General features: G+C 40.0%; 2 protein-coding genes across 13 annotated transcripts in view; both read left to right on the plus strand.

Moving 5' to 3' along the window:
* The window catches only part of flvcr1 (FLVCR heme transporter 1), a 29,613-nt gene extending 29,545 nt beyond the window's left edge, over nt 1-68 (plus strand). The window contains exon 12 of the mRNA XM_034579485.1: nt 58-68. The gene's annotated coding sequence lies outside the window, so the exon portion shown is untranslated. The remainder of the gene's footprint in view (nt 1-57) is intronic.
* A 7,177-nt stretch (nt 69-7,245) lies between these two features.
* LOC117758388 overlaps nt 7,246-14,899 on the plus strand; it is a 29,217-nt gene continuing 21,563 nt past the window's right edge. For 3 of the 12 annotated variants that reach the window (XM_034580011.1, XM_034580013.1, XM_034580020.1), the window contains exons 1-4: nt 7,246-7,518; nt 8,646-8,981; nt 9,090-9,359; nt 9,436-9,480. In XM_034580011.1, the coding sequence (XP_034435902.1) occupies nt 7,335-7,518; nt 8,646-8,981; nt 9,090-9,359; nt 9,436-9,480 (835 nt within the window). In that variant the 5' untranslated portion in view covers nt 7,246-7,334. Of the gene's footprint in view, nt 7,519-8,645; nt 8,982-9,089; nt 9,360-9,435; nt 9,481-9,565; nt 9,700-10,214; nt 10,371-14,899 lie in introns of those variants that run through there. The other 9 variants (XR_004613274.1, XM_034580009.1, XM_034580014.1 and 6 more) reach the window with 9 other exon arrangements.

Genomic DNA, 14,899 nt, shown 5'->3' on the forward strand with positions numbered 1-14,899 from the left:
CTTATAAAGTTTTCAGAGACAAAATAATGAGCAAGGACAACAACAAAGAATCGTCAGGAGAGAGTCGGAATCACAGACTGTGCCTGAAACGTGTATTCTCTCAAATGACCAGTAGGGGGCGACTCCACTGGTTGCAAAACACACATGTTTTTATGGAAGTCTATGAGAAACTGACTCGATTTAAAACGTCAAGAGTTGACGTTTCAATTGTGTCAAGTCTTAATTTTTCAGTTTTCAATATCTAAACAAAATTCTGATCTGTTTTCCGTGTCTCTGTTCATGAATGGTAATTAGGAAACAGCTTTTAATTTTAAACACAGACATTACTCCTTCAATCCAGAAGAGTATTCAAAATACTTTTCAAAAACTTCAACACAGACACTCGGAGATGTTTAAAAAAACGATTAGATTAAGACTTAAAGGAGATATATTATGTTTTTTCACTTTTTGTGTTTATAAATATATTGGATATAAAAATGTATGTAGCTTCCAGATCCAGAAAGCGAAGCAAATCCCGAAGTGCCTGAAATGTGTTTTCTCTCAAATGACCAGTAGGGGGCGGCTCCAGGAATCAGTTTCTATTGAAGTCCATGTGACAATGATTTTACTTCTGACTTGATTTATAGCGTCAGTAAATATTTAAGGTCTAAAATTTTAGTTTCAAGTCTTCTTCAGTGCATCATGTCGACTTTTTCTCTCTCTTCTCCACCAGTGACTGAATCTAGAGTCGATGATAAGGTGGCGTTGTCCTGCTCCGTGTCGACATGTATGTTAAGCCACAAAGCGAAGTGTCTGTACGAGGATCCGAACGTGGCTGAGGATGGTGCCGGCGGGACGACATCACAGTGCACAGTGACACTTTCCACCTCTTATCTCGAGCAGAAACCGAACTATCGGGACTTGTTTACATGTGAAGTGACGGACGATAATTTCCAAAACGTGCAGCGGTTTGTCCTCAGCTCTCAGTCCTCAGGTGAGAGACAACGCACGTGGCTGTACGTCGCGGTGGCTGTAGGTTTGGCAGCGCTCTTAATAACTTCTGTGGCAGTCATCAGGTGGAAGAGAAATAAAGGCAAGAAAATGTTGTTTTCTTTTTTAAATATTTGTATTTTCACTGACGAAGCTGAAATGAACCTTTTCTTTGTTTGTTTCAGGGAGCAAAACACAAATGGATAAAAATTCTGTGAGTTTTGAAGCTGGATATTTAAAAATGTTTATTCAGTCACGACCAAGTGGTTCTTCATAAAAACGGTGTGTGACAAGTTATTGTCACATACTTCATAATAGAAGAATACACTTTATTTGTATAACACTTTTCTCAGCAAAGTTACAACAGGATGAAACAATAAAACATCAATTAGATGTAAATTAAAGAATAAAAGAAAATGTAATTAATATAATATTTAATATTTAATTAAATAAAAAATCGCTCTGAGATTAAAGATGTATTTCTGATCCCAGTTGGTAAGTTATTTCCATCAGGCTCATAGGGAGTAAATAAATCCTTAATAGATACAGAGGCTTGGTTCTGTAAAGCTTTAAAAGTCATCAATTAAATCTAAAAAGTAAAGAAACTTCATTCAGTTGATTCAAGATAATATATTTTAAGGGAATATTTCAGAATTTTGGGAAATATGTATCTTCACTATGCTAGAAACCAAATTAACTAGACTGTGTTTGTTTAGGGACAAGGACTAAACCCTGCGGAGACTCAGTCTGGTCCAGAAACCAGTCAGGACAAGGTGAGATCACACACTTCCAAACTGGAAGTCAAACTGGAGGCGGGTGGTTTGGTCAGTATATTGTGAATCCACATGTTCCTGAGGAGTCAGTATGTTGTCTCCACTGTCCAGGCTGATCCTGAAGATGGTGTTTGCTACACCTCCGTCAGCCACATCAAGAAGAGCAACAGCGACGACAGGGTGAGAGATGACGTCTGCAGGACGCTGGGGAATGATGGAAACACAAGAAACACAACGGAAGCCTGTTGATTTACGTCTTTAAAGTTTGTAAACACAACGTATTAATATGATAATAATTTACTACGAGATGTTGTTTCCTTCTTCCTTCTCAGGTACGAGTTAAAGATGGAGGTGATGCAGTGACCTACAGCACTGTGAAGTTCTCTTCTTCTGCTGGAGCCTCCAGTGACGTCCACGCCACCGTCAACAAGCCCAAACCAAACCGAGACCACAGCACCTGAGAGTCTTCATCTGTCCTCACCTCTCAACTTAATCCGTCACAGATAGATGTCTCTGTAGAACCAGGAAAATCCTCAAACATATCAGCAATCTCCAAAACATATTCGCTGAATAGTAATTTCTGGGATGCAATGCACTGTTGTAAAAAGCTTTGTGTCCAGAATGGGGGTGTTAAAAAGTAAAAACGGTGTTTACACAATATATTAAACATTAATAAAGCGACCAACACTTATTTTGTCTGTGAAGATATAGTGGAGTAATGGTGCCACTCGTTCTATGTGTGATGTGATCTTGTAAAAATAAATAAATAAATTTAGAAATAAAACATGTATAAATACAGAAATAGTCATTTTCATCGCAAAGTGTATTTATTTTTTTCATTCATGTTTTTATTGAATTATCTAATCATCACTTTATATGTTAGTTTTTTTGTTAATTCATACATTCATAGTGTTTCATAAAGAAAAGGTAAAAATGTCAGATCGGTGTAGGAGCTCATTCTAAATCTGACAGACTGAATGTTTCAGAGAACTGTCTGGTTGTAAAGAAAGTCACGGTCAAAGATGCTGGTCAGTACACATTCAGACAGTTTAATGGATCACAACAAGTTCAAAGTGCTTCGGTTTATCTGTCTGTTATTAGCAGTGAGTATTTAAATTTTCTTATTAGGACAATATACTGAAATATTGAATAATTTCTGTGATGACTTTCGGTTTATTCCTTTTCCCCCCAATATATCCCACCAGTCTATGAAGACAGCGCTGACATGACATTCAAGTGCACTGTGTTGACATATGAAGGCTGAACGGGGGTGTAAAGGAAGAACGGTCAGAGTCGTGCTCAGCCACAGTCTCGTTTAAGACTCAATGTAATCAGAAGCCAAAGTCACTCGAGAGCAACGTGACGGAGCGTGATGGTGGGAACCTGCTGCTGTGGAGTGCCCACCCTCTCTCATGTGAGGAAACAGGTAGGTGTGTTCACTCAATGGATTCGAACTATAAATACAGATGGACAATGTGACAGCTCCCCAGAGGCAAAGCCAAAGCATCTTGATCACCACCTGGTGGCTGGCTTCAGTATAGATCAAAAACGCTGCCTCTTCCATTCAAAAAAGATCAGAGCACATACCAAAGAAATTTCCCCAAAGATGATTTCTCTCATTTTAGTTTGTTCTAATGCTGATGTTTCTTCAAGTTTCTGATACGTTTGGTTTTTATTAGTTATTTGAAATAAAACAGGGTTAAATGTCATGTTTGACAGCTGAAACTGACTCGTGATTGGTCGAGCATGTGCACCTTGCTACAGCAGCTTCCTCCTCAAGCTGCACTGTGCAGATCTGGCTCCACATGCACAAGATGTGCATCTGAATCCGAACCCAGTTGAACACGTCTCCTTCTACTGATAAACTACAGCAGTGCTCGTTAACTGAGTCAAACAAAATCTCCACCAAATCATTTTATTATCTAATTATTTGTATTCCTCTCCAAAGTAAAAGCGCATGGTTTGCTTTGTTGCTGCAATGCTTCATATTGAGCTGAATTACAGAACTTTTATTTTGTAAAGTTGTAAACTTGGGTCTGAAGATTGTGTCGATTCCTATAAACCACACTATATCTTCACTGCAGATAAACCAGGTAGGATGAACTCAAAGTTACACAGGGATTTGGTTTATTTGCTGACTGATTTCCTCAAACCCAATCAGAAATGTGGTGTAATGTTTACAGATTTTCCTCAGTGGTGGTGGTGGTACATCGTTGTGGCTGTGGCTTCAGCTGCACTTCTAATAAGTATAACAGTGCTCATCAGACAGAGAAGAACCAAAGGTAAGAGCATGAACACATCAATATAAGATTTTTTCTTTTCAGGGAGGAAAACACAGGTGGATGAAAATACTGTGAGTGGAATTTATCTTCTTAAAACTTGAACAATTCTTCATTAAAACGTCCAAAACAACTGGACCTATGTTGTATACGTTGTTGACGTGTGTACTTTCATCACAAAAAAATGTTCCAGAGAAATGCATTATTTATTCAAAGTAACAAGACGTTTCATTTTGTCGCCTTTGAATTGGTTCATATCCTGTTTACCGGCGGCATTGTCCGTCTCTGCTGTAACTTCCGAAGTAAACAACATATAACGAAGGAAAAGCACACCGCTAGCCAATCAGCAGTTCTTTCCTTCCACAGTTTGTATCGGTTACTCATAACAGATCACGATTATTCCTTGTCATTAGCGTTTTGCACTGACCCGCCCCCTAACAAAGCCAGGTCCAACATTACCTACATGCGCTGGAGGCATTTGACCAATCACAACAGAGTGGGCCAGCTGACCAATCAGAGCAAACTGGGCTTTACCGGGAGGGGGGTCTTAAAGAGACAGGAGCTAAATCCAAGTGAGACAGAGGCTGAAAAGAGGAGCTGCAGCAACGGACAGTCTGAGGACAGTGATGTGTTTTGTCTGTCCTCACTATCAGAGCAACGTATACTCAAATGTATTGTAAGAAAATTGTTTGGTAAAACCTATGGTCAGTATATTGTGAATCCACATGTTCCTGAGGAGTCAGTATGTTGTCTCCACTGTCCAGGCTGATCCTGAAGATGGTGTTTCCTACGCATCCATCAGCTTCATCAAGAAGAGCAGCAGTGAAGACAGGGTCAGATGACTGAGTCTGTGGGACAATGAAATCAAAAGCCGGTTTATTTCCGTCCTTAAAGTGTCTGTAACAGACATAGGCTGTAAGGGAACTAGTTGGTCAATGTTGGGCCATGGTTTTGTGTGAAACCACACTTCGGCCTACATGTGCCATCAAAGCCGGAAGCAGCATGTCCCTCCAGGACTCCGTCTCCCAGGGGCCATTAAAAACCAGAGCAAGGAACTCAATGTCCCAGAGGGCATCAACTTCACACAGAGGGGTGGAAACCCCCCCCAGGGACACAGGTTTCAACTCCAATTGGTCACTCTGGACCCCATGACCTGTGAGGTCACCGGGCCAATATAAGCTAAGTTCTCCAGGATCTCGCTCTCTCTCTAAACTCCCTCCAAGGAGAGAAGGCTGTTGAGCCAGGAGCTCTCTTTCTAAACTCCCTCCAAGGAGAGAAGGCTGTCGAGCCAGTTCCTGCCTCTTCCTACAATCCTTCTACAGGAGGGAAGGCTGTGGAGCCTCTTCTCCAGCTCACATCTTCTCTTCCCATCCAACTCTTCGAGAGGAGCACAAAGGTGCAGCTTCCAGCTCATCTCAGCAAGGAAACCTCCTCGCCCTCCAAGCTCTACCAACGTCCTAGCAGCGATGCGATGTCCTGCAGGAAAACTTCAGCCAGCAACTGAGCTATACCGCTCAACCGAAACCAGCAAGACGACACAAAACTGCGAACTGCACAGCAACTTCCTTTTTCCCCTTTCCACGGACTGGTAACACAACTGGGCTTAATAATTATACTAGGCTAAGCAAGACTGTTTATTCGATTCTGTGTGAGGTTTATAAGTTTGATTTGTGGTGTTGTGATATTTTGGGTACAAGTTATTGAGAAAGTAATGTTAGTCTGTTATGCTCTTCACAGTCTTTCGTTGCATCCAATCTAGTAACTTCCTCTAATTTGGCACAGACACAGACACACACACACACACACACACAGACACACGCATAACTCTTCACCTCATTAGCTCTACAGGTCGTAAACATTCCAATAGGTGGGGGAAGGGTGTTATCTCTTTGGCCAGCGACCATCTTGAAAGCACGCTGACTCACACAGACACACACACATGTATACACACATACCTATCTTTGTTTAGCAATTATACCGTTAGTAATTTGTGTTTTTATACTTTATTATATTCATAATAAATGTTTTTCTTTCACAAATGTTTTCTTATTAATGTTGCATAAGTGAATTTCGCCAACCTCTACACTGTCAAGAACCCCATATCTTTCAACTTAGCTAACTATCTATATGGTAATTTTGGTTATAGTTATTAATTTAATTGTTAATCAGAGTTCCAAATTTGTAGTTAGAACCTTAATCAATGAGACTTAATCAATAAATTGGCTATCTTTTCCCTTCCTTTGAAGGGTGGTGCCCGAGGTAACTTTAATCAATTAAAGTTATTATTTAATATTAATAATAAAATATTAATATTTAATATTTTATTTTGATAACCAAATTTATTGAATGCCGAAAGGCACACCATTTTATGGTATCACGTTTGATGCATTATGGCACAACATCAACGTGAGAAACAGGAACCTCACGTTCATGTCACTGTTTCTCCTGAATTCATGTGATAAATGGTATATTTTCTTTTGTAGAGTTTATTATTTATTTTATAACCAGACCCAAGGTCAGACTCTTGTTGAGTTTAATGCTGATTTTGTTGTATCTTTGTTTGTGTGTTAACAACAGATTTCATTATAAAGACTGGATACATTTCTTTCTTCATTTCTTTCTCTCTTTCTTAATCAATGAGTAGGAAGTGGGTGCAGCTTCTCGTTTCTACTGAAGAAACCGTGATGCTCGTCACACTGAAGGATGTGTTCATGTAGTTTCAGACACAGTGAAGTTAAAGATGTGACCATATGTGACAACGACTCTGAGACATGACGGACGGTTACTTATTCATTTACTTTATTGGTCCTCAGGTAAACTAAGTTCAATCCACAGCTGGAAACCACAGATTCACATTTGATTCACGTTAACATTTTGAAGCCCAAGTCAATAATGTTATTAAATCTTATTACAGAAAAATCCTCCATGCACATGTGACCTGAACAAATGGTTAAATAGCTCTTGGCTCCATGTGTTTGAATATGAATCTGAATAAGTTACATTAATTCAGTAACTTCAAGACAAGTTTGCAATTTGTTATTGTTTTTTTAACACAGGAAAAAACAATAAAAATGTGACAGAAATTCAAGCTCGACCACCTGTAAAATATAAAAGTCCAGATGTGAAGTTGCTCCAGAGGTGACGTGTGTCGTCCTTTATTTGGACTGAATCTACTGATATTTGCATCACTCATGTGAATGAGTGACAAGTGTCTAAATCTAAAAGTCGCCTGCTGCACATTAGTTCATCGTAAAATATTCACACAGTCTCTGGTCGACGGGGGAAAGTCGGTGCTGATGGATATTTTCTCTACATGCAACTAGCACATGACGACAGAGGAGACGTGTCACTGAGGGGAAGTGATCAACAGGAAGTAAACGCCACATTGCACTTTTTACTAAGAACCGAGAAGCAGAAAAGAGAAAGAAGAAGAATGGATGAAATCAAACGGATTAAAATGTCTTTACATCTGCTACTGGTGCTGATTCCGTTTACAGGTAAGAATAAATACACTTACAAAACTTTATCAGTGTGAATAATAAGAATAATACCAGATTGTCTGTGTTTGCTTTTAAAAGTGAAGAGTTTCACTGATGTGTTGTGGCACAAGTCTGGCACATTCAGGGGACTGATATTTATGAGTACTCTGATATTGTAGTTGTGTATATTTGTGTACTGGATCATTCCTCATATTTTAATCTGCTGTGTATTGCTCTCTGTCTAATTGTGGTTATTTGCTCTAGTTTGAGTCACCTGCTCCGTCTACTGTGATAATGAGCTGATGATGTCACTTCTTCAGTCTCGTTCTTCCTTTGCTTTACTTCTACTTTGTCCCCTGATGAAGGCCAGTGTGCTGCAACATGTAGTTGCTTTGTTATGCCTCTGCGCCAACGACCTTCAGGAACACTTTGAGGGGAATTCCTTCAAATGTGGGACAAACATTCAGTTTAACACAAGGATGAACTGATTAGACTTTGGTCGTCCAAGGTCAAGATCGCTGTGACTTTACAAAGCACATGTTTTGCCTTGTGAACGCGATATCTCCGTTACACCTCCAGGGAATCTGTGTAAAGTTGGTACAAACGTTCTCTTGGACACAAAGATTAACTGATTCGATTTTGGAGGTCAAAGGTCAAGTTCACTGTGACCTCACAAAACCCTCTTTCCCTCATGAACATGTTATCGAGAGAATCCTTTCAAGTTTGACACCAATGTTCCCATTAACTCACGGTTTAACTGGTTGGATTTGGTGGTTAAAGGTCAAGGTTTCAGGTTTTTGGCCTCTCGCACATCTCAAGTCTGAATTTCTTCAAATTCTGACCAGTTGTCTCCTCGAATGAAAACTTAACAGATTAGATTTCAGTGATCAAGTGTCAGAGTGACCTCGTGAGTCTGGAAACAAATGTACGTAGACTGGAACTGGACTGGTTGGCTGAGGCATTCAAATGCAGGGAGATAACTGTAGTTGATGTTTTTCAGGTTTATCTTGTCAGTCATGCTCCATTTTGTCTTAATTTACAAAGTTATGTCTAAAAGAATCCTCACATTCAGAAGTGTATGAAAATATGAGTCTTTTTCTTAGTTTAGTTTAATTGTTGCTGTCTCTCTCTCATTTCCTCCACAGTGCTCGCTGCCCAATATTCCTTCATCATCATCAGAGCTGGAGCTGAAGTCACTTTGCCTTGTGACAATGTGAGAGATGATCATGTGAACTGTGGAGCTACTACCTGGTTCTTCACTGATTCAGAGTGGACTAGATCAGTAAACCTGTTTGTAAACAGGCAGCTCGACACATCTCTGATTTCCAAATCTAAAGCAGACAGACTACGTCTTGCTGCAAACTGTTCTCTGGTTGTTAGGGATGTCACAGCTGAAGATGCTGGTCAATACACCTGCAGACAGTTTGACCTGACAACACAAACATATGAACATCATGTGGTTTATATCTCTGTTGTCAACGGTGAGTAAAAGAGTCTCTTCATAAAAACATTATGATAATTCTGATCATTCTGATGGACATAGTTTCACTCATGTTATCTTTCTCTCACAATATCTGGATCATCACCAGTGACTGAGCAGAAGAGAACTGATGAGGTGACGTTGAGCTGCTCTGTGTCGACATATGGAAGATGTGACCTCACAGTGAAGTGGCTGTATATGAATAAAGATGTGACTGAAAACAACACTGAACTGAAGACATCACAGTCTTCCTGCTCGGCCAATGTGAGCTTCATTAAATCCCATTCTGTTCACAAGATGAAGAACTATAGCTCATTAACATGTAAAGTGAAGGATCGTTACAAAGAGGAAAAGTTTGCCTTCATTCCTCCGTCATCAGGTGAGAAAACACAGAACACGATGAACTGCTCCTGATCCAATAAATTCCATTTGTTAATACATTTCTTTTTCTTAAGAAGGACAGAACAAACCAGCTCCAGGAAACAATGAGATGACAACAGGTACTGAATATTCACTGCACCTCTCATTCATCTCTGTGCTGCTGCGTGTTGATGGATTTAATGTTAACAACATGTGTAAATACAGGAAGTTGGACTGAACAGAAAACTAAAGCTCTTGTCATTCTGTTGACAGATTGGTGGTGGTACATTCGTCTGGTTGTGGGTTTTGCCACAATCGTAATAATGGTTGTGATTCTCATCAGATGGAGAAGAAACAAGGTGAGAACATTCACAGCTGAAACTAAAATGTCACTTATAGAGTTTATACCTCCGCCAAGATTTTATATATCTTGTAATAACACCATGAAATAATGATGTCATCATAACTTCTAAAGTTTTAATGTGAAAGTTAAAGTTATGGATGTTTCTTTGTGTTTTGATACATGTTGTTATGCTGTGATGGTTTTGTTAGCACTGCATTAGGTCATTTTACTTTTTAATAATTATTTGCATTGTGTTGTCTCTCTGTCACTATGGTAACCGTGCTACATCCTGACCTGCGGTGTAATACATCCTATTCTGCCTTTGTTTAAATCCATTTTTATCATACTTCCTTATCAACATTTGTATTTGTTGTGTTCTGTGAAGCACATTGAACTACACTAACCTGATGAAAGGTGCTATACAGATTGATTGATTGATTGATTGATTGATTGATTGATTGATTGGTTGATTGACTGATTGACTGATTGATTGATTGATTGATTGATTGATTGATTGATTGTATATCCTACAGATCCAGGGTGGTGATGATGCAGTGGCCTTCAGCACTGTGGAAGCTCCCTCCTCTTCTACTGGACCCTCAGCTGATCCCAGCAGCCTCTATGCCAACGTCACAATCATACAATAGTAGAGTTACATTTGACATCGATATATTTATATTAGGAATCATTTGCTACAACTTTCTGCTGTGAAAACAAAGTCACTTGTAATAATGTGATTCTCATTAGATAGAAAAGAAACAAAGGTGGGAACATTCCCAGATGAAACTGTGATTTAGTTTAAACCACTGCCAAGGCCCGACAGTCTGTAAAGTTTGATATAAAAAGTCACTTTTATCGTGTGGACTGGATTTAACCAGTTTTCAGCCATTTTATTGATTCTTGAAGTTTGTCGTCCAAAAGCTGGAATATTTTATACTGTATCTTCATGTTCTTCTGATCCAGCTGTTATTCTTATACATTACAATGGTGACGTGTTATTTGTAAGAAAATTGTACTTTCTTGATTCTTCTTGTTCTGGGTTTGTTCCTCATGGTTGATGCACTTATTTTAAGTCGCTTTGGATAAAAGCGTCAGCTCAATGAAATGTAAGGAAATGTAATGTATGATGATATGATATGAATGATTGTATATGAACCAATGTGTTGTAAAAAGCGTTTTACCCAGAGTACCAGAAGGGGGAGCTGTACGTTAAGTTACTGCTGCAATGTTTAAGTAATAATAATAATCATAAGATGGTATATCTTCATATAGATATCGTACGTTTAGCTTATTGAACCGGCTGTTATAGACATGTTAGTGTTTTATGCTGTGATGTAGATACTGCAGGTTGATACTTCCAGGTTTGAGTTGAGTGACTTTTTAAATGATGTTGATTTATGTTGTGCAATAATGCATCAAACGTGATACCATGAAATGGTGTGCCTTTCGGCATTCAATAAATTTGGTTATCAAAATAAAATATAAAATATAAATATTTTATTATTAATATTAAATAATAACTTTAATTGATTAAAGTTACCTCGGGGCACCACCCTTCAAAGGAAGGGAAAAGATAGCCAATTTATTGATTAAGTCTCATTAAAGTACTAACTACAAATTTGGAACTCTGATTAACAATTAAATTAATAACTATAACCAAAATTACCATATAGATAGTTAGCTAAGTTGAAGGATATGGAGTTCTTGACAGTGTAGAGGTTGGCAAAATTCACTTATGCAACATATATGAAAAAACATTTGTGAAAGAAAAACATTTATTATGAATATAATAAAATATAAAAACACAAATTACTAACGGTGTAATTACTAAACAAAGATAGGCATGTGAGTCTTCATGTGTGTGTCTGTGTGAGTCAGCGTGCTTTCAAGATGGCGGCTGGCCACTTTGAAGATAACACCCTTCCCCCCCTATTGGAATCCTTACGACATGTAGCGGGTGTTGTGCAATAGTAGGTAGACTTGATGTTGGCTAATTATTAATAATCATAAAATATGATTATTAAAATAATAATAAATATTTATTAAAATAATAAAATTATTAATTAAAAACAATAAAGTTATCAATTAAGAATAATGAAATAATTAATGAGAAACAATAAAATTATCAATTAAGAATAATACAATTTGTAATTATAATTTATCAAAGACGGGGCACCACCCTGGTATCAGGGACCAACAATCAATCTGTAAAGATCAGTCTCATAAAATCTCAATATTTACTATTAATGATTGTAAAATGTGAACAGTGAAGGTTTAAGTTCAAGCACTGGCTATCATGTTCCAGCTGTAGTCACATACATATGCACAAATAATCACAAAATACCAGTACTTTAAATACAATAGAATTTATTAAAGATAATAACATCAATGTTAATTAATGACTATTATCCTAACAAGAATCCACTATATCAAAGATCACAACACTAGCACTTAACACGATTTATAACACACATGTAATACCTATTTGTGTGTGTGTGTGTGTGTGTGTGTGTGTGTGTGTGTGTGTGTGTGTGTGTGTGTGTGTGTGTGTGTGTGTGAGAGAGAGAGAGAAGGGGGAGTCAAGATGGCGTACGAAGTCACGGGGGATGACGTCGTATTACTGAATTCAAGATGGCGGTCTAACCACGTGATTTGACGTAGGATCGAATTCAAGATGGCGGTCTAACCGCGTTGTTTGACCAACAGGAAATGGAGAACAAAGGGAGGCTTTTGTCTATCTCGTGGTTCAAAGCGCCGAATGGCGTTGAGATGCGATCGCACTCTCTAAGTCCCCGGACGGGTATAACACGTGAATTATGTGGATGCAGGTCGGAACGTGTGTGCAGGCGGGTTTAGGAGAAAAGAGAGAGAGAGAAAAGGAAACATGCAAAGAGTGATCAGAGGAGATCTCAAACACTTTACCACTCGGTACCCAAGCGGACGAACTGGGATCCGTCCAGCTGTGTACCGATCTTTTAGTGGGTTAAAATCTCCGCAAAATTGGTCTAACGGTAAACAGTGCCGCGATGTGGCCGTAAATGCAGATTCGTGATGACACGCTGGCACAAAACAAAGGGACTCGGCGGTCCTACAGAAATATACACTCAAATAATAACACGCTAATGTTTAAACTAGTCTCTGCCCAGACATAAGCCTCTTACTTGTTGCTGGTCCACGGTTCGTTGATGCGCGAGCGGCGCGTTCCGGGAAGACAAGTGAATTGTGTTCGTGGCCTCTAGAACAGCTGATTCGTGCGGTGGCAGCGGGGATTGAGCTGGGCCGGATAGGAGAGAATTCGTCTCGTTCTCCTGGGCGAATGTGTCCTGCCCTTCGTGGCGAATGGTTCTTGCTCTTTGTGGCGAATTCACGTGCCCTTCTGCAGGTATGAACAGCTGAGGAGCAGCTGTAGTTGTGGATCCGGAAAAAGTCTGGGGAACTCGGCCGGCGAGTGAAAGACTTTGCCGCGGTTGTTTCAAAAATAAAGCTCAGGTAAAAAAGGGAAGTTCACAAAAATAAAAGGGAATGAACTTAAGGTAAAAATCTAAATACAAACGTTTGGATTGGTTGCTCCCTTTAAGTGTCTGGATCATCTGGAGGAACTGGGAGAGGTTCTGGTCCTGTCTTCAGCGCACGGGAAAAAGCAATGAATTGAGGGGGTTCTCTGTATTTATTACCTGAGAAATGTCCGGCCTCCCTCCAGGAGCTCTTAGCCAATGGAAGGCCCGAGTTTGAACTCGGGCGGCGGTTAAAAAAACATGGAGGCCCCAAAAGCATTCTGGGGGTTTTGGCCTCATGTTAGAGACGAACTCTAGTCAGGCTTCTCAAATGTGTTGTAGGCCTCTCCTTTGTCCTGGGCTCGATCCCAACACGGGGGTCCGAGCTAAGTAGGTGAAGAGTTATGCGTGTGTCTGTGTGTGTGCCAAATTAGAGAAAGTTGATAGATGCATGCACAGAAGGACTGAAGAGCATAACTAACATTAACTTTCTCAACAACTTGTAACCACAATATCACAACACCACAAATCAAACTTATAAACATCACACAGAATCGAATAAACAGTCTTGCTTAGCCTAGTATAATTATTAAGCCCAGTTGTGTTACCCGTCCGTGGAAAGGGGAAAAAGAGTTGCTGTGCAGTTCGCAGTCCTGTGAAGTCGTCTTGCTGGTTTGTGTGGCTCCCGCATTAGTGATTCTGTTGAGCTGTGCAGCTCAGTTGCTGGCTGAAGTTTTCCAGCAGGACATCGAGTCGCTGCTTGAAGGGTTGGTAGAGCTTGGAGTACGAGGAGGTTTCCTTGGTGAGATTAGCTGGAAGCTGCACCTTTGTGCTCCTCTCGAAGAGTTGGATGGGAAGAGAAGATGTGAGCTGGAGAAGAGGCTCGACAGCCTTCCCTCCTGTAGAAGGATCGTAGGAAGAGGAAGAAAATAGGAGGGAACAGGCCTTATATTGGCCCGGTGACCTCACAGGTCATGGGGTCCAGAGTGACCAATGGGAGTTGAAACCTGTGTCCCTGGGGGGGGTTTCACACCTCTGTGTGACGTTGATGCCCCCTGGGAGACTGAGTCCTGGAGGCTCTTGTTTTCTCCAGACAAAGGACATGAGCTCAAGGCTTTTGACTACCATACAGGCCGAAGTGTGGTCTCCCAAAAACCATGTCCCAACATTTACATACAACAAGATGAACCTTCCCCACCTCAGTCAATATCAGTATTCATAACAATATTTAGTGCTTTTATTAAAAGGGATGTCCTGCAGGTTCCACGTCTCTGAGCCTGTGTGTGTTTTATTGTGACAGGTGTTTGCACCGTTCACCTCGGCCCCCTCACTAACGCTCAGGACTCAGGCCTCTTGCTGTTCCGTGCATCTCTCTGCTCTGCGGCACGACGCTCGACTGGATCTCAACCAGCTCAGTCACAGGGAAACTTACTTTCATACAGTCATTGAAGTTTCAGCCCAATAATCTGAAAGAAAAAGGTCAAAATGAAGCAGAAAATAGGAAGAAATGAGGAAAGCAATTCCCCTGTAATCCTCAGAGAGACAAACTGATACCAGAGTAATAATTATACTGAACACAGTTCTGTGAAACTTACTCTTGATCTGTGGAGTGTTTCTATTATGAAGTTTGTCTCTTGTATTTTGGAATTCCTGGATCCGCCCCTTTGTCCGGCTCCGCCCCGAAACTGACTCAGTTCTTTCTGGACTCATGTTTCATGCTTC

The sequence above is a fragment of the Hippoglossus hippoglossus genome, chromosome 24, assembly GCF_009819705.1.
Source record: "Hippoglossus hippoglossus isolate fHipHip1 chromosome 24, fHipHip1.pri, whole genome shotgun sequence".
NCBI classification, from domain to species: domain Eukaryota; kingdom Metazoa; phylum Chordata; class Actinopteri; order Pleuronectiformes; family Pleuronectidae; genus Hippoglossus; species Hippoglossus hippoglossus.